We start from the raw sequence: 27,163 nt of genomic DNA, 5'->3' as shown, positions 1-27,163 counted from the left end.
GAAAACACTGACGAAAACTCCAAAAAAGTCTCTTAATGCTTCTGTGAATAGATCCTTTAAAAGGCTATTCACATCTTGGGAATGCAGGGCATATCCATAGGATGTGTAATAAATGAATAGCAGATGTGGGTCCTACATCAATCTCCAGAATAGGGCACCGTTGTGCTCTGCCGTCAGTGTAAAGGGGGGGTCAGATTTCCCATATAAATGAATGGGAATTCCAACCATTGAAATAAACGCAGGTCTAATTGGTAAGACCTCCATCTAGTATACATGTACGGCATATCTTATTGACCAGCCATAACAGTAAGAGGTAGGAATACCCCTTTAAGCAGGAGATGATTCATCTCGTTACCTGCATGCATCTAGTGCCTGCTCCTCTCCGATCTCTGGATAGATAACGCACTCCTTGCCATCCGGTGTATCCAACTCCTGTTTAAACATCCCGTCCTCACATGACATGAGCCGGATAACCCTTGGACGAGCATGGCCGCCTATGGGTCTAAATGGGTCCTGGAAAAAGAAATGGATTTAAATTCAGGGCAAAGTATAATTCACTTGAAGCAACAAATGCAGAATATTCAATTGTAAAAGGAACTTTACCAAAACATCAAGTTATTCCCTATCCATCAGATAGGTGATAACCTTGCTGAAAGCTGGGACCCTCCTAGTGATCTCAAGAACGGGGGCCTCCAAAACGCCAAGAACGGCATTCTGCTGCCCTGTCTTGAATTGTGTGCATGCTCAGCCTCCACTCCATTCATTGTCAATGGATTGCCAAAAAATATTTAAGTGCTGTCCTTTGCATTCTCCAGCAATGAATGGAGAGGAGGCTGAATGACCACACCGCCCCTTCATTCAAGACAGGGACTCCACAGAACGCTGTTTTCAGGATCATCTCCAGACCATCAGCAATTTATCTTCTATCCTATGGATGAGGAATTGCATGCAATTTTAGTTAAACTTTTTTTTATGCATTTTCATAAACATTTTAATAGAAGCCAATTACAAAAATCATTTTTAGCCAAAAAATTTCCAGTTTTGGGGACTTTCCATAGTAACTGGCCTCAAAACTGAAATGATTATGTCAAACACAAGATTATTATAAAGATATCTGAAGAGCATATACAGCAGAGTAACGCCCAGGTTGTTACTTTACGGTGCTTTGGTTTTATTATACTGCAGCATTATTGATTAATCATTCTTCAATTGAGCCTTTTGCTTTCTGTGAATGAAGCTTATAATGGATAGCTATGGATAACACTGCAGTTTACTTAAAGGGGTCCAGTCACCAAGCTAGAAGGGTCAAGTTCATGCTCTTATTTGGTTCCCGCTGCTCCCCTTGGTATTCTGCCTTTTTCTGTTTTAAAATACGCCGTACAGATCCAGAGAAATGGGCCATTTTAATGTAGCACCACTTTTTATTGTCTTTAGCAAAGGGGCGGGGTTGACACTATTCTCTGGGGGCGTGTCTTTAGGCTGCTCTGCATAATCACCCCGTGAGCCACGCCCACTTGGTGTAGACCATAAAAATGGCACTAAATAAAAAGGCCCATATCTCTGGAACCGTATGGCGGATTTTAAAAAAGAAAAAAGCAGAATACTCAGGGGAGCAGCGGGAATAAATTAGTAACAGAAACTGGACAACGTAAAGGGATGAAGAGTCTTGAAATGTCACAAGGACCAACAAAGAAAAGCTGAAGATGGGAGAAAATGACTAAATGCAGCTTGTACATTTTTCCCTATCACATTTCAGGATCAGTAAGGATTATGCAGTCTTTGCCAGATGCAAAATTTATTAATAAATTACATTAACGTGCCGCATCGCGTCAGTATAAAAACAGAATGATATTTATTCTATTTTACTTAAAAGTACTTTAAATTGCACATTCATCATAAATAATTAGTTCAAACATAATTTTACCGGGCCAGGTTGCACTTTTGATTCCATGAACTTAACTCCTTGATCTTCCTGGTGTCCAAGAAGGTCGTCGCATGGAGAGAAAGAATCCAGCTGGCGGAGGTCAAGCATGGACTTTACTGTGAGCTCGATGTTTCCAGTGGGATGAGACCAACGAACACGCTGCCTGGGTGTTTTACCAAGAGACTCCAAGCGCTGAGAGATGGGTTTGTCTTTATCCTTAAAATAAGAAAGCAAAAGTTTGAAAAAACTTAGTGTAATCCAGGACTTTATATATATACATTTTTTTTACTAAAAAGGTGCACCATTGATGGTTCCTTTTCTGCTAGCGAGAAGTGGAAAGACACATGCAGTTTTTTTCTTAGCAGAAGGGGATATAAATGCTGGAAAAAAAAAAGTCAAACTCGAAAATGGGGTCCAGTCATTGTGTTCACTCAGGTAAAAGTGATCGGCATTGCACTAGCCCGAAACAGAGGCTCCTAGCTGTGAGACAAACCCCATTTTATCCAATCGGCTTATTTGTAGCAGTACCCATTGAACCATTGAAAAAGGACCGATGAACAGAGTTTGAGCAGTTTTTTTCATACGTGGAAGGGGGAAAAAAAAAGTTTTTCCACCATGTCCTTTCTGTCAGTCCGATTTTTTTCACAGGCCCGTAGACTTCAATTGACCATTTTGATCCGACCCCTCGGATCAAAATTGGACATGTCTCCAAATTTTGGATCGCTCGGGCCAAGGAAAAGCAAAAAAATAATAAATCGGACATGTGCACAGCCCCATAGAATCTCATAGTTACGATTGCCATCAGTGAAAGCCATGGACAACACTCGTATGGAAAAAAAAAATCGGTCGTGTGCACAAACCCTAATAAGGAGTGGAAAAAAATTGAAGCGTATTCAAAAGGATTAACACCAAAGATGTACAAGATATCTGAGCTATAGCCAAAGTTTAATGACAGCTGATCCCACAGTAAGCGCCAGGATTCGCCCAAAAACATCTAATGTCTCGGCTGTCCTAAGACTTACCCTTTTCATTTCCCAGAAAGATACACTTCTTCCGAAAGAATTGGCAAGGTCATTGTTCTTCTCAGAACCTAAAATGCAAGATATAAAAGGTTATAAACGAAGAGGAAATTAGAAGAAGCCGTTCAAGTGTTTACATCTACACTATAATGCACTATTTTATATAAAATAACTTGAGTAAGAACAAGCAAGTGTTTAGCAAGGAAATAAGATTTTAGTTCCCCGTTGTTTGAATAGGGCCCAGATGCAATATTAAACTGAAGCGGGGTGCCGTAGACAAATGGGCAGAAGGGTCGACCTATTGTTGGGTCAACTTTGATTCCGATCCACTTTTTCCACATTGAAGAGGTAGAAATTTCATCTCAAGTTGTTGCGGTCGTCTGGTCATAGAGCCGGATCAAACAACATTGCATGCAACAATTTTTTGAACGATTGACCTGAGCGCAAAGTGTATAACTTTGCATCATTTGTGTCCAGCTCAGACAAAGCAATAGAGATAGAACTGATACATGGTCACCCGGCCATAGGCAATTGCTTACCAGTCATATCTTCATCACTGCCTTCATCAACCCCATCTTTGTCGCTATCAGATGAAAGTACAGGTGCTGGACACATCGCAGCAATGGTCTCACGTCTTTGAAAAAAAAATGTTATTACCGCTCACTATAGTGTGAACATAACCAACATGTCACCCATTTCCCAAACAAGTCATAACATAGTAACACTGCTAAAAGACATACAACTAGGGCAAATGCTCCAGTCTCTCCGCACTGAACAGATTTTATTATTAGTGGCTTTATTACTAATCACACAAAAACAAACCTACAAGGAGGTTACCTGGTATTGTCAGTCTTGTTCGGTGCACATTTTTCCCCCGCTTTCCCACGTTGCTTTATTTCAGTGAGTCTTTGGCGCATGTTGATTGTCATCTCTGAGCTAAGACGCCAGATAAAAATGCAGCTGGAAAAAGAAAAAAAAATGTCTAAGTTTACAGGTTTTAGGACATGATCTTAATTTCAGAATTTGCTACGGATTTGGGACAAAAATCTTCAGCAATTAAAAATACGATTCAAGCGAATGGTTTTTAAAACTTCATGCACACGTAGCAGAAAAAACCCCAAAAACAACCATATGAAAGTCAGATTTTCATAGCGAACCTCATAATGTAATCAGGTAAAATCCAAAATTATATTACATGCTTTTTTTAATTTTTTTTTGTGTTATATGAAAATTTTTGTTGAGGGTATGCTTTGGGTTTGCAGTCAAGGTTGCGTCGGAAAATATCTGTGAACATCCTTTAATGTTCAATATTTCTATTTTTGCTACATTAGGTCCTATGGGCTCAGACTATTACTTACTTGCACCACATAAAACAGAAAAGATCAAGAAAAGTAAAAACAAAAAAAAAAACAAAGTGAATCGTGCTTTGCACTAGGCATAACAGTCAGTTTTGCAAGTGTTCTAGCCAAAAAGTAAATGTTAGGGTAGGGGCACATCCGAAAAAAACGGTCTGATTATGCTCAGACTCTGATCAGAGTGGAATTCGTTTTTCTTGGACATGGAGAAGGGAAAAAAAAAAAGTTTCTCCACCTTTGTCAATCCGTGAAAATCGGACTGCACTCTGGTATCATCCGAGTGCTGCCCGATTTTTTTCACAGACCCATAGACTTGCATGGCCGATTTCCATCAGACACTCGGATCAAAATCGGACAGGTCTCTGATTATTTCCGCGGAGCGCTCAGTACAAGGGAAAAAAATAATACATTAGACATAAAATATCATAGCATTTACAAAAAAACTATACTATAGTATTGGGCTATCTCTGTTGCTCACTCATCTTTCTGTGCATCATTACACCTGTTGTTGGATTTTTATAATATTTGTTTTTGTCTTTTATTCAATAAAATTTACATCTTTTTAAGCAATGTGGATGTATTTTGGTCCTGGCATTTTTTCTTCGTTGGGTGTATATAAAATATCATAGGTACTAGGGCCATCCAATGAACACCACTAGTTAGAGAAAATCAGTGGTGTGCATGAGCCTTTACATGGAGTCTTGCACTTCCGTTCTCACCTGTCTCCAGACACAGATATCAGATGCTTGCAGTCGTTGGTAAACTTCATCCCTGTCACAATCTCTGAAAGGAAGAACATACAGTCGGTGTTATTGGTGCTGTAGTCGGGTGCTACATATATTTCCATGATTTGATAAGAGATTGTTACCTGAATGTCCAAACATGGTGGCCACGCACTCCCCGGTGTAGAAATCAAAGATCGACAAGTTTTTGTCCGAGCAGCTGGTTGCTATATAGAGGCCGGATGGGTCAGTCTGCACCTATGGGGGGAAAGAAGTGTCAGCTGTGGGACAAGGGGCAAAATACGGTAAAAATAAGGACTTGTGTGTGGATAAAATTAATTAAGAGCTGTAATGGGTGGGCGATCATACACAATGAATGTATCCTTACATAGAAACACGGACAAGGTTTCTTAAATTAGCGGGCTATTCCCATAACAGCCTTTCATGGCAGCTCCGCATATCAGGCGATTGTGGCGGAGCTACGTTGTCTCTGCAACTACATTCACTTAGGACTACAGCCGCGCTATCCAAAATCAGCTTCACCCTTCATTCAATCCTAATTGTATACTCCAAACCCAGCAGAAACCACAAGGGCACATGGTCTCCCCCATTTTCCATTTTAAATGGCAGAAGAACGCCCCATTTACCCCGCCCTATGCAGTTTAAAGCAAATAATTAACTTTATTGATATGAAGCATTTGCCACAAATAACAGCTTTGATAGCACATGCCTTTAAAAAAAAAAATAAAAAAAAAGCAGTACTTTGAATGCTCTATTAAAAAGGGCTCGTTGCAAAGTTAAAAAAAATAAATAAATAAATAAAAATAAAAAAACAATTTTGGCTATCAGATTACTCAAAAGAGCAATGGAAATCTATATATCTATATCTATATATATATATCTATATTTATTATCTGTAATACAGTTCTAGAGATATGGTCTTTACAAGGGGGCGTGGCGCACGGAATCCTCCGGGGGCGTGGCGCACGGAATCCTCCGGGGGCGTGGCGCACGGAATCCTCCGGGGGCGTGGCGCACGGAATCCTCCGGGGGCGTGGCGCACGGAATCCTCCGGGGGCGTGGCTTTAGGCAGTATTACCCTGTGAGGTTCCGCCCACTTGGTAAACACCATAACACATTAGCACTAAATAAAGACAATTTCTCTGGTACCATACGACTGATTTACAAAAGAAAAAAAGATGAATATTCAGGGGAGAAGTATAAATAAAATAAGAGCAAAAACTGGTCAGATGTCCCGCAGAGATAAACCAAATTTGCGCAGAAAAACCAGGAGCACATACAGGAAATATCTGGGATACAAATGGCCCCCATAAATGGACCCCCAGGAATAAAACTGAGGATTGAACAATTTACAAGGGAAGACCAGAGAAATTAAATTACTCTAATAAAAAGAAACTGTGTACACTTGGAAATTGGAAAAAAGTCAGTGTAAGCATAGTACATGGGATATGTGGTGTGCGCGCAGTCCACGGCCTTTAGCAGCCAAGTCATTATTACTGCTCCAAGCATTCCCCGCAGATCTGAACCCCGTTTGCTGACCGGGCAGTAATGTCAGCAGTAAATAAGGCCGATTAACATTCACTGAGTAAGAAGCCACAACAAAATAAAAAATCCATGGCAATCCTAGAAAATCAACTTAACTCTTTCCTGTGTAGTTAGCGAGCATATGGCTGGAAGAATTTCATAGACCGATTTGTGCAGAAACTTAGTCTATCAGGATTTGTAGAATGGTCATTGGGCAAGAAGTGCAGAAGGGGTAATTTACATTTAGGGAATTAAATTCTGTGTCTGACAGGTCTCACCAGAGAATAATGTTGGATTTGCAGATCGCTCTCTTTTTATGAAGCCCTTGTCAACCATATACAATAATCTGACTCGCACATTTTGCAGGGTAATTGGGCCAATACACAGCACAAAGCACTTACTTTAATGAGGGTCCCGTCTTCACTCTGCGATCCCTTGTACAGCTTTTTCGGCTTCCCGCTGCTGATGTTAAATATCCTAAAAACAGCAAAAGAAAGAAAAAAAAAAAAAAGAACAAATGTGGATTATGTAAGAAGCGGTAATGTGAAAGCCTAATCATCTGGTGATGTTACATACATATGAAATAAGACACTGTTTTAAATTCCCCATCGCACAGTTTTTCATGAACCATATATTGGATACCTGGGATAAGGAACGGTCCATTATATACAAAGCTTACTTGGCACAGGGGTACGGCTCAATTTTCTTATACAATATTAGATTAGGTCAAGTGGACCTTTGTATTTATATTGCCACAATTGAACAGGAACCCACCCTGCCAGAAGGAACCAGAATTTACACCTGAGACCTGATCTTTCCCCTTTGAGTTCCCAGTACCATCTTGCAACCATAGGGAGATTCTTATGACCCCTGGGATGCAAGACCTAACAGGTACAAACCCTTACTCCAAATAAAATCTTTCATACAACAACCTACTTGTAGTTTCTTTCTACCTTTGAACTGCTCTATTTTAGATCACTGAGGGATAGTTGACCTGATGAACATATATAAATTTTAGATCTCTCTACTGGAATGATCATTTGACATAAGTTCACAAAATATGTCCATACATTGTAAATAACAAATGGATTCTTTGTGTTTGATTGTTTTCATTTATTTCTAGTGACACTGTGATCAAGGCAACGTAGTGGCCGAAACGTCAGCCTTTATTTTGTCATTTATTTCACATTATTACATTGGAATAAATTTCACTTGAAGCAAAATTATTCAGTACCGTGTGCAGTGATTATAACCTTTGACATAAGTGGATCATTGGATCCGTTCACGAGCACCGGAATAGACATTGTTGAGTGCTAGCTATTTACTATATTAAAGCCTAATCACCGGCGGGATAAATACATCACACTAGCCAACATATATATACACACACACACACACACACACACATTATAATTATATATTACGCTATATTTTACACATTGCTTTAAAGGGAATCTGTCAATAGGATTTTGCAATGACTGCAGCATGATGTAGGGACAGAGACCCCGATTCCAGTGATCTATCAATCAGTTTACTGGGTGCAGCAGTTGTGATAGAATCCCTGTTTTCTCAGCTGCAGATCTCTGAACACTGAGCTGTGTATAACCCCGCCCACATCACTGATTGGCAGCTTTCTGTGTACACTGTAAAGCTGCAGTGTAGGGGGCGGAGTTAGACAGAACAAGTTGACCAGTAGGCTTGAGACACCTAGCCCTGTAATAATAATCTCCTGCTGATAAAACACTGATTTTATAGACAAACACACAGCCCAGTAAGTGAAGCCGTAAAACAAAGAAACGTGAAAGAAACTGTATAATCATTGTGCTCATTATCAATTACATTATACAAATTATAGTTAAATTAGTGACAAAATGTACAATTGGGGGAGGAAGGTTGAACTTGATGGACCTAGGTCTTTATTTTACCTATGTTACTATGTAACCACAACTTGCATACTAAAAAAAGAAGCCCATGAAAGCCAAATTTACAGCGAATGTAGATCCTGTTAACTTTTTAGAAATCACTGCGATTTTCTACAACTCATCATATTTCACCAAACATAACTAAAAACATAATAAAATTATTTTTCTCTCCAGTTCTCCAACATTAACTTCTCGGGATGAAAGGATTCTGTTTAGATTTGCCGGATACGTTCCCACAGGCTATTGCTGGTCTTTACTGTGTATTTTCCATACACTGCTCATATGACAGAAGGTTACAAGGTTTTATTTTGCCAACGACTGGAAATATCCCAATATCTTAATTTTCATTACTTTTTATGCAAAATTAACATTTTAAGAAATCTAAATGACTGGTAGATATTGATAAACCGTTAACAAGAAGGCATAAAGTCCCCCATACACTCTGCAGTACACACCAGCACGAAGATGGCATTTACATGATCATATGAGGATGCTAAGAGTAAATGCACGGCCAGTCCTAAACTGGTATTTAATGGATAATAGTAGATGAATATACAGACGTTAAACGACACATTACTTTAAAGGGAATCTGTCAACAGGATTTTGCTATGTGATCTGACAGCAGGATGATGTAGGAGCAGAGACCCTGATTCCGGTGAAGTATCGCTTAGTTTACAGAGTGCAGTAGTTGTGATAGAATCCCTGTTTTCTCTGCTGTAGATGTAGCTGACCTGTGTATAACCCCACCCACACCACTGATTGGTAGCTTTCAGCGCACACTCTGCATAGGCAGAAAGCTTCAGTGTTGGGGGCATAGTTAGACAGAACAAGTTGACCCGTAGGCTTGAGACACCTAGCCCTGTAATGATAATCTCTTGCTGATAAAACACTGATTTTATAGACACAAAAACACACAGCCTAGTAAGTGATACATTGCTGGAATCAGGGCGGATCCCTTCTCTCATTGGTGCTGTCATGGGATTGTATCAAACCTGCACCAAGCAGCCCAGTAAGTGACATATCACTGGAATCAGGTTCTCTGCCCCTACATCATGCCACTCTCAGATTACATAGCAAAAACCTTCTGACAGATTCCCTTTAAACAGCCCATTAGCTGTATCAATATTTGGCCACTGGATGGCGCTGGTCTATATTGATATAAAGGTAATTTAGTCTCAGCACTTGCAATGTTTACATAGGCATTCACTCGTACTCAGACTTGAAGGGGCTTGTCCACCTCTGGGGGAAATAATTCATTATTTTTAAACTTCTATGAATGTATTTGGGCCTAAATATAATTTTTGTGATATGGTTTCATTAAAAATTTTGCACAGTTTAGCTTTTACAAGATCTAGGGTTTCCGGGAACAAGGAAATTTATTGTGATCTGTTGTCAGAAAGGAGCTGAGAGGAGGACTAAAAATAGTAATAAAAGTTTGACAAACTCTCCCATTAACTGAGTAAATGGTGCAAAAATTTTTTAATGAAACTCCATTACAAAAAAAATGATTTTTAGCCAAAAATATATAGAGTTTGGCACAACGGACAACTTTCCACAGTGCAGAGATAGGAAACAAAAAATTTTAGATAGGGATCAGATAGACAAAGTAAAAGGAAACATCAAAAACTCTGTAAAGCCTATTGGTACCTGATATTTCGATCCTGACACCCAATAGCGGCGTACTTTAGGCTGGGATCCACGTCCATGTCATACAGGGTTGTTTTTCGTACTATATGGTGTGTGCGGGTAAAATGGACTGACCCTTCCCCAGTCTGAAAAAAAAAAAATTAAAATGGGAAAAAAAAACAACAACAAAAAAAAAAAACAACAACATTCAGGAGTGCGTAATATTTCTATTGTACGTTTTGCATTATAACATGCTATCGCCTAAGTATCCATACTCATGTTCCCTTACCCATGCAACAAATTGTTTTCCAACCCCTTTCGATAGTAGTTATTCCTTTTTCAGAAATATTTTAAAAGGATTTTTCTATACATAAACAATGAAAACAAAATCGGTCACTACTTCATAACCACCATTGTGTGTGGCTATAAGACAACTGTCTGCAGCAGGAGTCTCTCCCCACTGCCGTGTCTACAAGTACAAAAAAAAAAATGCTAAACCGCCACTTTATTAAAGTTGGGTACGGCTTTGGTCAGCGACCAGCAGATGATAGAACTGATCAGGAGGAAATAAACAATATATTATCTGGAAGATTTTTACACGACATAGAATGCTGCAGACTAATGCTGCATTAACGGTTCAAGAACGGAAGTGATGCACAGACTTGCCCACGGGTCTCTCTACCCCAACTTGACAGCCTCTTAGGCATATCTAAGGCTGTCAAGTTCAGATAGGGAGACTCGTGGCCAGTCCGCATATTTTCTTGCACCTTTTTAAAGCAAAAAGTTGGTTGGTCCATTAAAATGTTACTTGCACTAAAATGTTTGCGCCTAAATAGATAAAGAAGAATAATAAAAATAAAATATTACTATTATAAAAATAAAATAAAAAAATAAATATGAAGTAAAACCAAATAAAATATGAAAAATAAAATAACTAAATAAAATGAAAATAAAAAAAATATATAAAAATAAATAAAATCCAAATAAATTAATAATACAATAAAAAATATAATAAATAATATTCACTCCATTCCCCCAAATTTACAACTATTTAAAACCATGGCCCAAAATGGCGGAAAAAAACAAACCAAAAAAAAAAAAAACAGAACAAGTAGAGAACAGACAAGGCGTATCTTAAAAATATGGTGCAAAACACAATACAGCCTCAAAAAAGAAAAAAAAAATACACAAAAAAAAGAGATACAAGTGCAATAATAAATCAGGTCCTATTTCCTATTTTAGTCAAAACATAGTTTTTATCTCGACATAAATGGAAAAACAATTGACTTAGCACTTTTTTTTCTTCTGCTTCTTGTTTTTTTTATACATTAGGTGGAGTGGTTCCATTGAGTGAAAAAGTCCTATTGGCATATTCCAACATGATAGGCCCATATAATGTAGGACATAACATTTAATATGTCTAAAGGCAAAATGTGAGTCACTTTAGTCTCAGTAGAGACATCATGCACTGCAACTCTGAAGACCGGAAGAGTCACAGGACAAACACAATCTGGTCATGCGACTCCCCGCCAGCCGGTCAGTATAACGGCAGATCAGTGTATAGGAGGCGTATGAAGACTTCAAACACATGTGAACCAACTACTGAAACCCTTGCTCTATATACTACTAGTATGTATGTACATATATATATATTTCGTACCTGCTCAGCAGTGCGGAAGTAAATGCTTTTATCTGCTCCACAGCTGATCATTCGCATCTTACCATCATTGGCTGCAAAAATACCAGAAACAAGTTAGCAGTGCTACAGCGATCATCTAGACTGATACGATCGATGTTCTTTACAAGCAACATAGCATTAAACTAGTCTATATTACTGCACTTCAGAGCTCACCAGCAAATTTTACAGCGGTGATCGATGAAGAGTGGTCGTCCAAGGTTTGTTGAAGGCTGTAGTCTTTGGATGCATCTAGTACATGGATCAGTCGGTCTCGGCTAGCCGAGGCCAGCAAGTTCATTCCTAATAAGGAAAAATATGAATTACATGAAACACATACACACAATAATTGTATAAGTACACACATTATACATGCATATACAAACACACACACAATTATACATGCATATATATTATATACACACACACACACAATTATACATGCATATATACACACATTATATATAAACATACTATAAATATATAGGTACACACTCAAATTTATATATAAGTACTTGCACAGAATAGATGCAAATATAAGTACACGCATGCACACACTATAAATGTATACTGTATACAATTGCAAATACTATAAACGCAAATATAAATGCACACACACACTATAACTGCATATATACAGTGGATACAGAAAGTATTCAGACCCCTTTACATTTTTCACTCTTTGTTTCATTGCAGCCATTTGGTAAATTCTAAAAAGTTCATTTTTTTCTCATTAATGTACACTCTGCACCCCATCTTGACTGAAAAAAACAGAAATGTAAAAATGTTTGCAAATTTATTAAAAAAGAAAAACTGAAATATCACATGGTCATAAGTATTCAGACCCTTTGCTCAGTCACTCATATTTAAGTCACATGCTGTCCATTTCCTTGTGATCTTCCTTGAGATGGTTCTACTCCTTCATTGGAGTCCAGCTGTGTTTAATTAAACTGATAGGACTTGATTTGGAAAGGCACACACCTGTCTATATAAGACCTCACAGCTCACAGTGCATGTCAGACCAAATGAAAATCATGAGCTCAAAGGAACTGCCCAAGAAGCTCAGAGGCAGAATTGTGGCAAGGCACAGATCTGGCCAAAGTTACAAAAAAATTTCTGCATTACTCAAGGTTCCTAAGAGCACAGTGGCCTCCATAATCCTTAAATGGAAGAAGTTTGGGACCACCAGAAGTCTTCCTAGACCTGGCTGTCCAGCCAAACTGAGCAATCATGGGAGAAGAGCCTTGGTGAGAGAGGTAAAGAAGAACCCCAAGATCACTGTGGCTGAGCTCCAGAGATGCAGTAGGGAGATGGGAGAAAGTTCCACAAAGTCAACTATCCCTGCAGCCCTCCACCAGTCGGGCCTTTATGGCAGAGTGGCCCGACAGAAGCCTCTCCTCAGTGCAAGACATATGAAAGCCCGCATAGAGTTTGCTCAAAAACACATGAAGGACTCCCAGACTATGCGAAATAAGATTCTCTGGTCTGAGGAGAAGAAGATAGAACTTTTTGGTGATAATTCTAAGCGGTATGTGTGGAGAAAACCAGGCACTGCTCATCACCTGCCGAAGGTTCACCTTCCAACAAGACAATGACCCTAAGCACACAGCTAAAATAACAAAGGAGTGACTTCAGAACAACTCTGTGACCATTCTTGACTGGCCCAGCCAGAGTCCTGACCTAAACCCAATTGAGCATCTCTGGAGAGACCTGAAAATGGCTGTCCGCCAACGTTCACCATCCAACCTGACTGAACTAAAGAGGATCTGCAAGGAAGAATGGCAGAGGATCCCCAAATCCAGGTGTGAAAAACTTGTTGCATCATTCCCAAGAAGACTCATGGCTGTATTAGCTCAAAAGGGGGCTTCTACTCAATACTGAGCAAAGGGTCTGAATACTTATGACCATGTGATATTTCAGTTCTTCTTCTAATAAATTTGCAAAAATTTCTACATTTGTTTTTTTTTCAGTGAAGATGGGGTGCAGAGTGTACATTAATGAGAAAAAAATGAACTTTTTAGAATTTACCAAATGGCTGCAATGAAAAAGAGTGAAAAATTTAAAGGGGTCAGAATACTTTCCATACCCACTGTAAATACACACTATAAATGCAAATATAAATATACACACACACACACACACACACACACACACACACACACACACACCTACCTGTTTCTGGTTTAGAATATTCCAAGCAAAGGATTTCAGAATCATGAGCCTCTACTCTCAGTAGCTCCGTCAGAGTCTGCAGCTCATGAACCCTGTAAAGAAGAATGAAAACTTAGTCCTGCTGATACAGTGAGAATGTCGGTGCCCTTGGTATCCGCTCAGCCATTACCTGAGTGTGCCGGTTCGGTCTCCTGAGGCCAGGTGTTGGCCATTAGGGCTCACACACACTGAGCGAATCCCAACCTTGGCGTCCAGTGTCTGCACATCGACCTTATCCGCCAACCCAGTGCAGTTACAGTCCGTGTCGAGCAGAGCTTGAGTGTTACTATCAATCAGAAGAATTTTCATCAAGTCCTGGTAAAAGTCAAAGAACACGGGACGTTAGGAGTCTTTACATAGGGGCATAAAATACACCCCAAAAAAAAACAAAACACAAAAATCCAAACCACAGCATTTTGTGCACGCACATTGCTGAGGATGTTCCGGTGTAACGCTGTGCCATGGATGTTAGACGTCTCCATGTTCCATAATCGGATGGTGCTGTCAGAAGAGCAGGTTATGAAGGAGTTTGGTGGCAGGCAGGCCTGGTTGCTGTCCTTCATTTCAGGATAAACCTAGACGGAGAATAAAAATCAATATATAAGAAGCTAACGCTACCTTTTATAGGTATTGTTTGTGGAGTCACTGGCTTTACAAGCAGCAGCATTGTCCTGGGAGCAGCACTACCGGAAGCACATATCTAGGAACAATATGGCATCCACAGTGGGTGCTATACATGTGACCAATGTTCTGGCATCATTCAACCAACTACAGATATATTTATAACTTATCAAGATCCCACTTCTAATTTTTATAAATGAGAGACACGCTTTCCCCAACCCCAGACCCACGGTCTCTGAGAATCACCCCTCAGCCCCATATCAATGAGCCATCATCCATCACTTGGTAACTACATTATATGTTGCTGGTGGACAATGTGAGAACTGTCACCTCCATTAATAAATGTAAAATGAAACCGATGAGTCAACAAAAAGTCATGTCAATGTTTTTCCTGCATTTCATTTTTTTTCCCCTTTGCAACTTTAATAATTTTTGCTTTGTATAAAGAGTTCAATAAAAGGAGCATAAAAAATAAAAGTAAATAAAATAAAAAGTTCCCAGTAGCGTCACTTATCAGTTCGCAACCCATTGACTGTAAGGCCAGGCCATGCTCACACGTTGCGGAAAATTTCCAATGCAGATTTGCTCCCAAATCCGCAGGTCTTACTTACAGATTTTGTTGTGGATTTGGCTGCAGATTTCACCCTTCTCCATTACTAATCTCCAATAATCAGCTTTACTCTAAAATAAGATCACTCCGCAAAAATACCCTCAGGGTATGGCATACACGACGCCTCAATTCAGACGGCGGAACAGCCAAGGTTTCCAAGTGAAACTGCTTCTGGAAAAGCTGGCGGTCTTTTTCCTGAAGCAGCTTTATTGGCGGTGTTGCTGTCACCGGTATCCTTTGAACGTGGTAGTGCATCAATACTATAAAATATAGTGTTATATTTTTATTTTGGTCAGCATGGCCATACCTCAGCACTCCATACACAGGAAGAGTGGTACAGAGCAGAGTAGACTTTCCCAACTTTCTTCAGATCTTTAATGTCCCATACATAAAGGCTGTGGTCATTGTACACACACGACAGCCATTGGTTGGTGGAGTCAAAAGTCATGCCAACAGTGTCCGGGTACTTGGCATCTGCAGCATTGGAGAAGAGGCGGCTGCCGAGAGAAAAGATTAGTATCAGAGTATGAAAGCGGTAAAGCAAAACCTATATTAGCAAGCACACGGCAGAACACCGAGGCGGTACGGAGGCATGCTGCACCCCTACAGCATTGGGGAGAATAGCGTAATACGCCCTCTGCAGCCGCATCACATATATTCATACATAACCAACTTTATAAGTCTTCTTATAAAATCAGCAACAAGCAGAGTCCAGCCTCATAGAAGTCTACGGGTGCCGTATGAAGGATGGTGAATGTGAAGGATTGTGAACATGCAGGGGATTTTACTGCAGAAATTTGGTCGACTGTCCCGTTCATCCGAAACGACCCCATGAGGATGAACAGAAGACACTTTCACTTGTAGAACTTTTTGCAACAAAATCTGCAGAGTGTGAATCAACGTACAAAGTAGAATAACTTCATCTAAACCTGTACATTTTGGCTGGATTATGACCATGATGTAAATAAGAGCTTCCTGATTTTTCTGTGACAGATAATTTTGACAGACAGAAGATTTGGACATGTTGAATTACAAAGCCCGATCCTCTGGGTCTATGAGTAGATTAGCTGCCGCCAGAAGTGTCTGGTAGAAGGTTCTCCCCCATCTCATCCCAATAAAAACACAAACATAAGGAAAGATGGCTGCACAAGTGTTTGGCCAACATCTCATTTGTATGGGCATCTTTACATCTCCGCACGACTCAGAGGTTGTGCCTTAGGCTTGCAGATAAGAATCTATTTACAGTGGGAGAAATAAGTATTTGATACACTGCCGATTTTGCAAGTTTTCCCACCTACAAGGAATGGAGAGGTCTGTAATTTTTATCGTAGGTACACTACACCTGTGAGAGACAGAATCTTAAAATAAAATCCCCAAAATCCTATTGTATGATTCTTACATAATTAAATTGCATTTTATTGCATGAAATAAGTATTTGATACAATAGAAAAACAGAACTTAATATTTAGTACAGAAACCTTTGTTTGCAATTACAGAGGTCAGACATTTCCTGTAGTTCTTGACCAGGTTTGCATAGACTGCAGCAGGCATTTCGGCCCACTCCTCCATACAGATCTTCTCCAGATCTTTCAGGTTTCAGGGCTGTCACTGGGCTACATTGAATTTCACCTTCCTCCAAAGAATTTCTATTGGGGTCAGGCCTGGAGACTGGCTAGGACACTCCAGGACCTTGAAATGCTTCTTACGGAGCCACTCCTTAGTAGCTGTGGCTGTGTGTTTCGGGTCATTGTCATTCAGGAAGATCCAGCCACAACCCATCTTCAATGCGCTTACTGAGGGAAGAAGGTTGTTGGCCACAATCTTACGATACATGATCCCATCCATCCTCCCTTCAATACGGTACAGTCGTCCTGTCCCCTTTGCAGAAAAGCACCCCCAAAGTATGATGTTTCCCCCACCATGCTTCACGGTTGGGACGGTGTTCTTGGGGTTGTACTCATCCTTTTGCTTCCTGCAAACAAGCTGAGTGGAGTTGATACCAAAAAGTTCTATTTTGGTCTCATCTAACCACATGATTTTCTCCCATGACTCCTCTGCATCATCCAGATGGTCATTGCAAAACTACAAACGGGCCTGGACATGTGCTGGCATGAGCAGGGGGACCTTGCGTGCCCTGCAGGATTTTAATCCATGACGGCGTAGTGTGTTACTAATGGTAATGTTTTAGACTGTGGTCCCAGCTCTCTTCAGGTCATTGACCAGGTCCTCCCGTATAGTTCGGGTCACATTTCTGACCTTTCTAAAAATCATCCTTTCCCCACGAGGTGAGATCTTGCATGGAGCCCCAGACCGAGAAAGAGTGACAGTCATCTTGTGTTTCTTCCTTTTTTTAATAATTGTGCCAACAGTTGTTGCTTTCTCAACAAGCTGCTTGCCTATTGTTCTGTAGCCCCATCCCAGCCTTGTGCAGGTCTACAATTTTGTCCCTGGTGTCCTTAGACAGCTCTTTGGTCTTGGCCATGGTGGAGTGGTTGGAGTGTAATTGACTGACTGTGTGGACAGGTGTCTTTTATACAGGTAACGAGTTCAAACAGGTGCAATTAATACAGGTAATGAGTGCAGAGTAGGAGGGTTTCTTAAAGTAAAACTAAAAGGTCTGTAAGAGACAGAATTCTTGCTGGTTGGTAGGTGATCAAACAATTAATTAGCATTTTATTGCATGAAATAAGTATGTAAAAATCATACAATGTGATTTTCTGGATCTTTATTTTTAGATTCTGTCTCTCACAGGTGATTTGTACCTACGATAAAAATTACAGACCTCTCCATTCTATGTAGGTGGGAAAACATGCAAAGTCAGCAGTGTATCATATACTTCTTTTCCCCACTATATATAGGCCCCCTACAGAACACTAAGTCCATACGATCACATATGTGACCACACATGACACATTTAGCCATCGGTGGAAGTGATAATGCCCCAGTTGTATCACCACAATTGACCGATAGGCATATATAACACAGAAACTGGAGACTGAGACAGATGGAAGTTCTGAAAAGTTTCTCTGTGCAGTTTGTAGACATGTGAAAATGGGGAAGGGAAGAGACATCGCTCTACAAATAATAGTTTTTACTATCTGTGCAAGTAACTTAATGACAAAGCTGTAAAATCAAGAGGTCAACTAAAAAAACTGAACCCCTTCATGTCTCGCCTAGGGAAACACTGGGTCTTTTCAAAGCCAAACCATGCAGCTGTGGGCTGGGGGTCAGCAAAGAAAAAAACCCACATGCAGAGACGTGGATCAAAGGAAGGACTGTTCTTCCTGAGAAATCCACTGTAGAAAATGCCAGGCTGAATTCCATTCACTGAATTCGGGGTTTGCCAAGCGCCAGATGCACAAATATCCTATGTAAATGTATAATGGAGGACTAGAGATTAGCATCATTGCTCCTGGGGCAGCGCACAAGGAAAACGGTTGTTTCCTTAGCTGGCGACAAATAAATGATGAGTTCACAATACGAGGGCTCATACTACACCCAGAGGAACGGCCATTCTTAAAACTTATGCCCCATTGTTTAACAATGAGACTGCAAGACTAAAAGGGTTTTTTTCAGGACTTTAAAGGCAGCTAATATTTGATCCTAAGGGTTCAGATCCCCACCGATCAACAAGATGAAGATGCCACTAGATCCAAATTTATCCGAATGGCAGTGCCAGGCAAAGCTGCTTTGCTGATATGGCCCCTTTAAGTCTTCTGATCAGCAGGAGTTATGGCATCAAACCACACCAAAAATTGCCCCTCCTGCGATTTATAAAGGATTTTTCCGGGCTGCACATAATTTTTTGCTGTCACGATTTGCCTGCAGATTGCAGAACCCCGACAGTGCGCAATATGCTCAATGTCAGGATTTGCTTCTACACACCGCTCGAGTGTTGATCACATTTGCATATACGAGCCAACTAGCAATTTTTCCTGCTTCTCTGAATGTTCTCGTGGCAAACTGCAGACGATCTGTGGAGCCCGAAAAAAAAAACATTTCCAAATACAGACAATGATCTAAGGGTTAGGGGAATTTATTAACACTTGAGAACGTAATTGGGTTATACCTCGCCTCCGTGACTGTGGCAATGTCCACTCCAAGGCGATGTGGCTTTGGCATGGTGTTAAGAAAGTGCAAGTTGCTTGGGTTAAAGATGCGCACAGTCCCATCGGCACAACCACAGAAAATATAGTCCTGGTTGACAATGATGCAGCTCGCCATGGTGGTCTAGAACAAAACAGAATATAATGGTTCCAATAGTGCAAACAGGACTAGAACACCCCTCACATTAAATTTACTAATAAGCAGGAAAGTAATTTCCGCCCTTTGTAATCCAATATATTAAAAAATTAACTCAACATTTTGGACCGATACTCTCCTAGCAGAACCATCTGTAGAAGTTATCACCTATCCACGGGATTGGTTGGGGTCCGACTGCTGGGACTCTTACTGATTGCCAGAATTGGGCACTTCTATCCCCGAAACGATGGACAAGTGGCTGCTGCTCAATCACTTCTGTAAAGGCCTGCCGGAGCAATTAACTCTACTTTTTCCAGCAGTCCCCCATGGAGAATGAATGGAGCAGCGTTCGGGCATGGACACTGCTCCTTTCTAAACAGGGATAAAAGCTCCCCAGAGGTCGGACCGCCACCAATTGAAAAGTTATCACCTATCCAATGGATATGCTTTACAATAAAGACTCACCCTCAGCTCTACCCATTTGTCGAGAAGTCTTCGGTCATTGAATTCACACAGAAGCCCGGAGGAGGTGATGCAGAAGGTGCTGCTCGCCTTCTTTCCTTTACCACATGCAACATCTGTGAAGAAATTGTTCCTGAGTTCACCCAAAAGGCCTGAGCGTCCCAGAAGAGGAATCGTAGAATTCACCTGGAATGAGGAGAATATAAAAATGTAGTAGAAACGACAAACACAAATTAATAGATGTGCTATAGCGTTAAATTTCCAAAAACTTTTAGACCAGTTTAATGGCTAACCATTAGTCTGAAACAGGTCGTAGGCCGAAGACATAAGTGCGGAATTACGAGAACAACAAGTCTCAGCAGAAGAGTGGATCGCATCAAGGCTAAATTCACATAAGCATATAATAAAAAAAAGAAGAAATCGTCCAATTTTCATCTGCATCTGTTTCCTATGTTAAGTAAAAATTCTATATTGTTCATCTGTACCCCAAAGACTTGAAAGACTCTCAGCCGATACCCATATGTGTATTCGCAGCTCAACCTCACTAAAATGTTTTCCATACAACTCTTTTTAAAATAGGGTGTATGTGTTCGCCATTTTGGGCCTTTGTTCCGGCATTAGGATCTTTTTTTTTTTTTTTTTTTCTTTTTAAATTGGACTGAATATCTGCATGATGAATCACAGCATGCACTACTTTCTTCAGTGTGTTGGGTGAGACTAGCTCTTTCAAGTCTATGGGTGTACAAAAGAAATTAAATTAAAAAAAATAATAATTGGATCCCATATGGACTGTCATGGGGAAACCGCGACAGAGGGGCCAGAATACCGCTGTATCTGGTTTCACGAACTCCTGCACTGGTTAGAAGTACGTCACCATCATATTAAACAGTGCATATTTTTCGTTGCTAGCAGTGCAAGGGCTAATCTGTTCAGTTGAAGCTCCTGGAGATTTCCTAACTGGATTGTCACAGCTGTTCAGCATTGGCCACTCCCCTTTGGCACTTAGGAATTGCCAGTGTTCGTTTTTACTGCCTGGTTCTGGAGTTGAAGGTGTAGTTTGTGGTTGGAGGCGCTTGGAGATTGTTCCGTGGAGTGTTTGTCTGTGTGCACATCCTCTCCTATTTGGCTTCTCCTTCCTTTAACTCCCTTGTGTCCCACTCTGTTTGTGAGTGCATATTTGTATGGTTGGTATTTTCATTTATCCCTGTCAGTCTTCCCTTGTTTGTCTGGTTGGTGTGTTCCTATACACTTCAGCTTCCCACTACCCTGGGTGGGGGAGTGGACAGATAAGGATTGATATAAAAGCTCAGCAAGGCATGTGAACCTGGCGTCTCCATCTTCAGGTGTAATCCGGGGTACAGGGATAGACTAGGCACCCCTAGTTCTAGGTACCTGGTTAGTGCCCCTAGTCCCATCAACATCATGATACAGATCAACCGTATAGCATGTGATCTATACGGCTACGTTTAAGTTCTTAAAACATTAAAACCTACTAGAAGAAATACAGTTTCCTAGCATTGCAAATACTGGACTATTTCTATATATTCATCGAGCAAATTGTTGCACTGATGACTACAAATTCTGGAATACTGATATATTAGTTTGTCAATGGCAGCAGTGTTTTATTCAGACAGAACAAATGTGAATGTCACAAAAATCCAAATAAACAGATCCATGCAATATTTCAAGCCCAAATTCTTGGGAGTTACCTTGGAGGACTTTGCTTCATCCAAGTACCAGAACTTGACGTGCCTGTTCCCGGCGGTCACAAAGTAGCTGCTGTCTTCCGAGAAGGAAACTGCTGTTACTTTACTAGATACTTTATTTGCTGCTACAACAACATTTTTCTGAAAGACAAAAAAAAAAAGATACAGAAAATGTGACTGCGAAAAGTAAAAAAGACATTTTAACTAAAAGTTTCCTTCACTTTTCAGATGACTACACCTAGAAATGTTTCCACTGTAGACTAATCATTCCTGCCAGGGACAGTATGTTCTCAGACCAGTGGACACATCTTAGGAAGATTTATATAACCCTGAATATTTTGGCACAACTATAAAAATGACACCCGTATTGGTCAATCCCCTAAGAAAACATAAGGACATCTTCGCAAAAACTGGTCCCTATAAGATGCTGCTTGACACTACCATTCTCATAAAGTACCCCAATGAAGACTTGTGAAGGTTTTAAAAGTGGTTATTCACAAATTCATGAATGGGTACTGTCGGAGAGAGCTGGTAAATCTAAGTAATTTTGCAATTTACTACTTATTAAAATTTTGAGCAGTTTTTGAGATATGAACAACTGTTCTCAGCGCATTGTCTTGGAGACCGACCACCGCTGCCAGACAGAAGAACATACACAGTGCTTACAAGCTGTTTTCTACTGCACTATTTGGAAGCTAGCCAGGATTGCAGGTTTGCCCCATTATCTCCTAAGCCTGCACATCCTCAAAAACTGTGATAACAAAAATAGACAGTAGCAGTGGTCGGTCTCCTAGGCAACAAAACAGAAAAGAAAAAAAAGTGTTAATATCTTAAGAACGGCTGTAGATTTAAATAAGCAGTAAATTAGAAAAGTGCTCGTTTTTACAAGAACTATCTGATCATATCCATCCATGAAGATAAGAATAATCCTTTAATCCTGTGCAGCTTCTTGCCACCCATGTGGACAAGTTGCCAATTTCTGTAGGGGCCCCATAACACATACTTTGTCGTACGCAAGTCCTTGATATCTGCCAAACAAGTATTTGATAGAGGAAACTTATGTGTTTTCCTTCAAACTGAACAATACCATACATGGCCAGAGATCTCCCCCAAAAAAACCCAGAAGAATCAGAAGACAGGACGAGGTCCTGATAGAAAGCAGACACCTCTCTACGCTCCCAAAGCCGCAGGGGTCTAATCCGGCACTTTTATACGAGAAGAAGGAAGTATCAGGTCACTGCAATGATCATGTACAATAGATTGGAATTTATTCTCTTTTTTTCTATTATCTCTTTACGACATACAGTCCGATGATATTTCTAGGAGGTCGGTATAAAATGCAAAAACACAGATCATACTCTAAGACTTCAAAAGGAGACCAGGTGTCGGAAAAGCTTCATGGTCATGTGTAAGTGTCATCTAGATAACGGTGGCAATTACAGGACAAGTGCTGGAGAAGCCGTGTTCATCGTATGCAGGTTTCCATAAATGTGTCTAACAAGATTATATAGACAACAAAGACCTTGAAATAGAATTTCTGGCGTATCGCTAATAAATGCAGAAAAACATGTATACATCTATATCTGGAGGGCTGAAGGCAAGCATTCTGAAAACCTCAATGTTTCAGGACCATTCAATTCTCAGGATGTGAAATGTAACGCTACTGATGTACTTTACAACGTAGGAGTACAAAGAAAGCCCCAGTAAGTACACTGCAAATCTCTTTAGGGTTCTTCTGATATAAAAAAAAAACAAACGTGTGGTTTACTCCTCCTCCCCAAGTCCGGTGCCAAGTCTCCACTGCTGCTCCTGGGGTTCGGTATTGTCGGTGGCATTAATGTGTTACAATACTGGCGTAGTATTGCTGGAAACCAGTGGCCGACGGAGCACAAGCAAAACAGCAAGCGGTAGTAGAAGTTCTTGTCGTTAGCAAAAGGAGTTGTAGGAAACAATCCATAGATAGGTGAGAACAATCTAGGTAAGAATGTTCAGGAGCTTGGAGACTGGAAACTAGGCTAACAGCTAGACACAATACTCAAGCAATGAGTGAGAGATCCACGTGGCTTTAAGTAGGCCCAAACAGGAAACAAGATGGATCCAACAAATTCAGAATCTGCCATCTTAGTAAAGGGCAATTGCAGAACACAACAGCAGCCTCCAGTGGTAAGGAGTGGGATTGCAGCACAATTAAGGTGAACAATAACAGCCAATAGTGGTCAAACTGTAGACGGACAACTGGAATTCTGACAATGGCTGTAGATCTGTCAACATGACAATCAGTGAACTCAGCACTTTAAAGCATCTCTTGCCATCAACTTGAGCAGAGCTACTGAGCTCACTGACGGACACCCTTGGCTCAGTAATGGATCTGAGGAGGAAGAGTAAATTAAAAAAAATAAATAAATAACTTAAAAAAACATATTTTAAAGGCGGGATTCACACTTCCGTGTTTCACGGTTCGAGTACAGATCGACTCAAGGTCTCCTGACCCGAACTCAACAGCCTTAGTCATAGGCCACGTTCACACCTTCAGTTTTTGGTCAGTATTTTCCATCAGTATTTGTAAGCCAACACCAGGAGTGGGTGATAAATACAGAAGTGGTGACGTGTTTCTATTATACTTTTCCTCTGATTGTTCCACTCCTGGTTTTGGCTTACACATACTGATGTAAAATACTGACCAAATACTGAACGTGTCCATATATGAAGATGTAGAGTTTGGGCCAGGACAACCACGTACGGTCAGGCCGGATTTACACTTCTGCGTTTTGTGGTCAATCTGTGGTGCAATGCATGAAAGATATTAATTTGGTGCCAATCATGTTCCTGCCCCATGAAATAAACCAGCCCTGATGGGTTGCAAAAAGATAAAAGTATCCTAAAAGATCAGCGTTCGATTAGTGGGAGCATAAAGCACAAGACACAATGTTCTGCATCCCTGCACTCACCTTCCATGACCACACATTGACGATCATATCGTGCTGGTACCCCACCGACACGATGTACTTGGAGCTCGGGGAGAAAGCGACGCAGGCAACGCCGTACTTGTGTTCTTGTAGTTCTGCCACTTGTGTTCGTTCAGCCACATCCCAAACCCGCACGGCCGGCATGTGCCCGCTCTAAACAGAGGAGGGGAGACACCAGCAGATGAGACACACGTCTGCAGCCTTCTACTGTACACTCCACATAAATTCACATTTTTAGTGACTAGTTACATGAAACCATCTTTGCTGCAGGCCAAGCCCATGTCATAGCTGTTCGTCTGGTGGGCATTGTCCCGAATCCCCCATACACCTTTAATCAACTGAGAATATATATATACTTATTTCAACAGAGAGTGGGCGACGATCCACTGAAAGCTTCTTAAAATCTGCTCACAATATATTAAAAAAAAAAAAAATTGCTACACAATTGCTCAACCAAATTTTTGGGGGATTTTCAAGCTACCCAGTGCTAGATCTCAGGAATTTATTTATTTTTTATTTTTTTTGTAGTAAAAGATAATAAATGTGGGTGCAGCCCCAACTTTAAAAGGAGCTTTACAGTTTTGGAAAACCCCTGTCATTAGACTGCAGTTTGTTTAAAAAGGGGGAGAAAACAGCAGCAAATGCCTGAATTTTTAGAGGTCTATAAGGGAGTCACCCTAATTTTGACCATCATAAGTTATGAATTATTATTTTTGGAGTAGAAAATAACACAATAAAATACATCACATCACACATAAGATATGAAGGTTTTCCTATTAATCAGGCAGGACAATGACCTGTAAGGATTGGAACGAGAAGATATTAAGCCCCTAAAGCTTTACAGAGCGCAGAATTTTCAACCCTTCCCTAATAAAAATATGGTAATAACGCGGCTAATGCTGGAGGATCTGCTTCTTTAAATCCTATTCGACACAGGTGATAATTTCCCCGGCTTCCCATATGTGGCCAGAAATCCCTGACAAATTGCTTAAAATGAGAAAACCCAAATATTAATAGGATGGAAGTCGCACAGAGGTAATGATTTGTGGACGACCACTGGCAGCGGGGAGCAGATAAAGGCTTTATTTTATGCTGTACATCAGAACTGGAGACTTTTTAGCTGATCTGGTGGCTTGTCAATATGATGATTTCATCTACTTTAATAGTCTTATGTCTGCAAAATCCGGGACAAGCTAAATATAAACCTAATCCTGGAGAAACTGACAGTGACGAGATGGAAAGAACTACACATCTGCTCTGCCCAGCAATGTAAACCGGAGGGGGAAACATGAGGCGTTAACTAGTACACGTGTTGAGGATGGGTATAGAGGACCCTCAAGACATCGAACACCCCTTTTGGTCACGTCCAGATATCTAGATCATCTCCAGGACACGATCTGCAGGTATTTTAAATATAAAATGGAGAAGTTTCCAGACCTTTAGACATTAAAGAGAGCAGGTTTTTGCCATGCAATATAGGGCCAAAGAGCCGGATTTTAGTGATTTATAAACTTACTGGGCTGCTTCCTGCAGTTTTGATAGAACCCCTGTTTTCTCTGCTGTAAATGTAGACGTGCTCAGAATTCTGATCTGTGTATAACCCCGCCCACTCCACTGATTGGCTGCTTCCCGTGTACACTGTCAGCAAGCTGCCAATCAGTGGTGTGGGCGGGGTTATACATTAGCTGGGCACATGACACCTAGTCCTGCAGTGATAACTGCCTGAAGATAAAACACTGATTGCATTGAAACTATAAAACGGCCTAATCAAGGGAAAAATCACTGGAATCAGGCTCTGTTGCCCCATATTCTGCTGCTCTCAGATTAAATGGCAAAAATCTGCTGACGGATTCCCTTTAAAGGAAATGGCGCACTACAGCAAATTATAACCTATCCACCGGGCTTTGGGGTTCCATGAGGTTATAACTGCTATAACCACCATCGATCTCCAGTGCAGAGAGTGTGATGGTATAGTCTCTTAAGAGGAAGAAAAAATTAAATAGAAAAAAAAATAAAAAAAATAAAAAAAGGTTTCAGCAACATCTAACCTCAACATTAGCTACCTTACCATGATCCCAGAAAAAAAAAAACTAACACTATATACTGTGATGGAATAAGTTCCACGAATACTTAAAAATAAGAAAATAAATACTTGCCTCTCCAGTAACCAAGAACTTTCCATCTGGGGAAAATGCAAGAGCGGTGATAGTTTTTCTGAAAGAAGAAATGTCAGTAAAGATCAGTAAATTTCTCATCAGCCATAGGCAAGGCCGACGACATGACATGACAAGTCTATGAATGGTCAACCAACCCAAAACATAACACCGCACTATTAAACTGACCACATCCCAATTTTTTTTCTCATTTTTTGGAAGGAGTCGCACCCATAACAGTTCTTCCCTCCTCATGCAGTGGAGGTATTAGGTAACTATGTCCATGTGGGGCTGGAACAGTAAAATCTGCATCAAATTGTGCAGAATTTCTCTGAATATCCTGCCGATTAGCCACAGATCTCACCTTTTGTTTTGCAAAAGGGGCAATCTGCAACATAAATTGA

General features: G+C 40.5%; 1 protein-coding gene across 6 annotated transcripts in view; it reads right to left on the bottom strand.

Moving 5' to 3' along the window:
- MAPKBP1 (mitogen-activated protein kinase binding protein 1) overlaps positions 1-27,163 on the bottom strand; it is a 152,979-nt gene that overhangs the window by 18,485 nt on the left and 107,331 nt on the right. For all 6 annotated transcript variants that reach the window (XM_073638823.1, XM_073638825.1, XM_073638824.1 and 3 more), the window contains exons 5-24: positions 26,763-26,820; positions 24,589-24,759; positions 21,644-21,781; positions 19,938-20,120; positions 19,300-19,460; positions 15,538-15,727; positions 14,428-14,574; positions 14,130-14,314; positions 13,961-14,052; positions 11,966-12,091; positions 11,774-11,844; positions 10,135-10,259; positions 6,967-7,042; positions 5,167-5,278; positions 5,018-5,081; positions 3,781-3,903; positions 3,483-3,577; positions 2,947-3,014; positions 1,925-2,140; positions 356-513 (exon numbers count right to left, since the gene is read on the bottom strand). In XM_073638823.1, the coding sequence (XP_073494924.1) occupies positions 356-513; positions 1,925-2,140; positions 2,947-3,014; positions 3,483-3,577; positions 3,781-3,903; positions 5,018-5,081; positions 5,167-5,278; positions 6,967-7,042; positions 10,135-10,259; positions 11,774-11,844; positions 11,966-12,091; positions 13,961-14,052; positions 14,130-14,314; positions 14,428-14,574; positions 15,538-15,727; positions 19,300-19,460; positions 19,938-20,120; positions 21,644-21,781; positions 24,589-24,759; positions 26,763-26,820 (2,559 nt within the window). The remainder of the gene's footprint in view (positions 1-355; positions 514-1,924; positions 2,141-2,946; positions 3,015-3,482; positions 3,578-3,780; positions 3,904-5,017; positions 5,082-5,166; positions 5,279-6,966; positions 7,043-10,134; positions 10,260-11,773; positions 11,845-11,965; positions 12,092-13,960; positions 14,053-14,129; positions 14,315-14,427; positions 14,575-15,537; positions 15,728-19,299; positions 19,461-19,937; positions 20,121-21,643; positions 21,782-24,588; positions 24,760-26,762; positions 26,821-27,163) is intronic.

This window comes from Phyllobates terribilis, unplaced genomic scaffold, assembly GCF_046119375.1.
Source record: "Phyllobates terribilis strain yellow unplaced genomic scaffold, ASM4611937v1 Scaffold_7__3_contigs__length_470593459, whole genome shotgun sequence".
Classification (NCBI taxonomy): Eukaryota; Metazoa; Chordata; class Amphibia; order Anura; family Dendrobatidae; genus Phyllobates; species Phyllobates terribilis.
The sequence above is the reverse complement of the archived record's forward strand: the minus strand, read 5'-3'. Positions and strand labels throughout refer to the sequence as shown.